The sequence below is a fragment of the Montipora foliosa genome, chromosome 14 (assembly GCF_036669935.1).
Source record: "Montipora foliosa isolate CH-2021 chromosome 14, ASM3666993v2, whole genome shotgun sequence".
NCBI lineage: Eukaryota > Metazoa > Cnidaria > Anthozoa > Scleractinia > Acroporidae > Montipora > Montipora foliosa.
The window spans coordinates 23,085,901-23,088,400 of NC_090882.1; the positions used below are offsets into that span (position 1 = coordinate 23,085,901).

Genomic DNA, 2,500 nt, shown 5'->3' on the forward strand with positions numbered 1-2,500 from the left:
TTAAAATAACCGAAAACTACAGACGATTTTACTCGTCAATGGGGAACCCCCAGGTCTGAGGAGTCAATGGATTAAGTAGGCAGGGATGAAACTGTTGGTAGGCGGGAAAATCCCGGCCTCTGGCCCTTATGACTGTCCTGTACAAATGTACAAGAAGATAGAGCGTCAGACTAGGGTCTTTTAATAACTGAGGAGAAAGTGCTGACTTTTTAATCAATGCATCCACTTTCAAATGGATTGACTTCAAGTCTTCAGGTGGAAGGTGTATAAGCACTGTAAACCTATTAAGGACCGCATCTTACAAGTTTCATTAGGAAGTTTAAAATCTTCAACACCACGGCAAAGAAAATGTCACAAATTTTGCATAGTTAATGAGCAAAAACAATAACTTGCACGATCTGCACGAGCATTTTTTTATTTTTGTACATTTCTTTCATGTTTTTGGCAAATCTGCGACGTCCAGTGACCAATTTTTAAGTTTTTTGAAGAATGTGAACACAAGGCAGCGAATTTGAATTTCCTATTGTAACTTCATGAACGCACCTCCTAATTCAGTTCCTGGAAAGTTGCATTAGTTTTTAGAAGTTAGACAACGATGTAATGATGAAAAAATAATAATAAACCTGAACTTGCAATTTTAAATGATGTTTTTCTTACCGTTGCATCATAGATCTTAAACTCTGTATTAAAATTCTGGTGGACTTTAAAGAAGTTGCGCACTGTTGGGAAAGAGTAGATTGCAGAGGTCCTGGGGCTGGTTGCTCGAAGCTTGGTAAGCGCTAACCGTTGATTAAGAGGTATCAAAACCTATACAATGTAGGTTTCCATGGTATTTAACACTGGTTAGTGCTAACCATGCTTTGAACAACCCGGGCCTGGTGGTTTGATCTGGCCCTGGATGAATACCTTGTAGGGGTGGGACCTTAAGTCCCATTGTATTTTCATCTTTCACTAGGTCAGACAAAGAAAATTTAATGTTATGTGTATACTTAACATGTTCACTACATCTACATTTTTCAGTTCTTGACGCTTCTGATGCAGTTTTTGTCTTCTGATGGGAATTATGCCCTCTACAGGAAAGCGTTGGGTGATGCCTCTGGGTTCCTTATACCAATTTTGTAAGTTTCAATGTGGGTATATTGATCGTTAGCTACAGTGTATAGTAGAGTCAAGTCAAGAAGTTTACCTACAGTAGATACATGTACCATAACCACAACAAAGTGCAGGCAAGTGTTCTCAACAACACCCAGATTAGTATTAAAGGCAAGCTACCAAGGAGAAGAAGAAATGGGATCCTTTGAGAAAACTTTTAAAGTAAAGTAAGACAAAAAAGTTAGTCTCGCATTATCCCTGTTACACCTTCACATTGAGCGACAATCAAACAAATAGACATATGTACAAATAAATATACTTGTAACAGTTCCGCCTTACCGTAAAATAAGATATCAATGCACTTTTCAGACATGTACATGTATTTAGCTACCATATAACTTTAATTTACTTTACTCTCTACTTCTGTTCACTAGTTTGTTTTATTTTGTAACTGTATACCCTTTTTCTCCCTTAAAAAAAAAAAAAGAAGGAAAGCTGTAGTGTCATCAGCCATGAGGTTAATATGCTTCCCCGATAGTTGGTCAGGAAATTGCTTTAATGCAAACAGGGCAGCAAGAGAAAAAAAAGTTACTAGGGAATCTGAAATTTGGCTCAGTGCCAAAGGGTTTCTATACAATTTTTTTAAAGGCCTGTCCCTCAATTAGTTGGGACTGGTCTTCAGCTTTTTCTGGGTTTTGACCCGAAACCTGCCTCTCATTTGGTGCACTGCATGCTCGAAACAAAATTACTGTAAGTGCACCTGGCAGGAGTTGAACTTGCTATCTTCTGGTTATTAGAGTGCTATATGAACGAGGCAGCAATTACAATGTTAACATAACGTTTTCGCTAGTATTGTGTTTGTGATTGTTAAAGCGCCCCGTTAGCTCGGGTTCTCTAACTCTGACATACAGGAGAATCACTCATACACATGCCAAAGAATTCTTCTAATGTCATCCAGGCAATTAAACAGTGTTTTACACATATTAGTTTTTTTGACACAAAGCTAATGAATGCGTTTTCTTCTTTTTTTTTGTTATGGTTCTAAACTACTCAACAACAATTTGAACTGATTTAGAGGTAAGTTACATAACTTGTTCCCGTCTGTTAAACAAATTGTACCAGTAAATACTGTACTTTTTAAATGTAAAGGAGAGAGACATCTTTCGGGTTCAAAAACATTATTATTGTATCTCACCAAGACCTTAGACTCAGGTCTTGCATTCTTTTTCAAGTGACTTGGTTCTAAGGACAGGCACGTAGCTTGAGATGGCAATAATCTTGAACAGTATGCCCTGTAAGTAGGAGACACTTTTTGAAACCGAAAGGTATCTTTTTCCTTTACTGCTGTGAGTTTGACGGATGCTCCATTACAGCATTTTGATTCTTCAAAAATTTCGACTTGAGTCTA

General features: G+C 37.6%; 1 protein-coding gene across 2 annotated transcripts in view; it reads left to right on the forward strand.

The window, feature by feature from the left end:
* LOC137985382 (ras guanyl-releasing protein 3-like) overlaps positions 1–2,500 on the forward strand; it is a 38,102-nt gene that overhangs the window by 13,575 nt on the left and 22,027 nt on the right. For both annotated transcript variants that reach the window (XM_068832989.1, XM_068832990.1), the window contains exon 9: positions 1,021–1,118. In XM_068832989.1, coding sequence (XP_068689090.1) covers positions 1,021–1,118 — 98 coding nt within the window. The remainder of the gene's footprint in view (positions 1–1,020; positions 1,119–2,500) is intronic.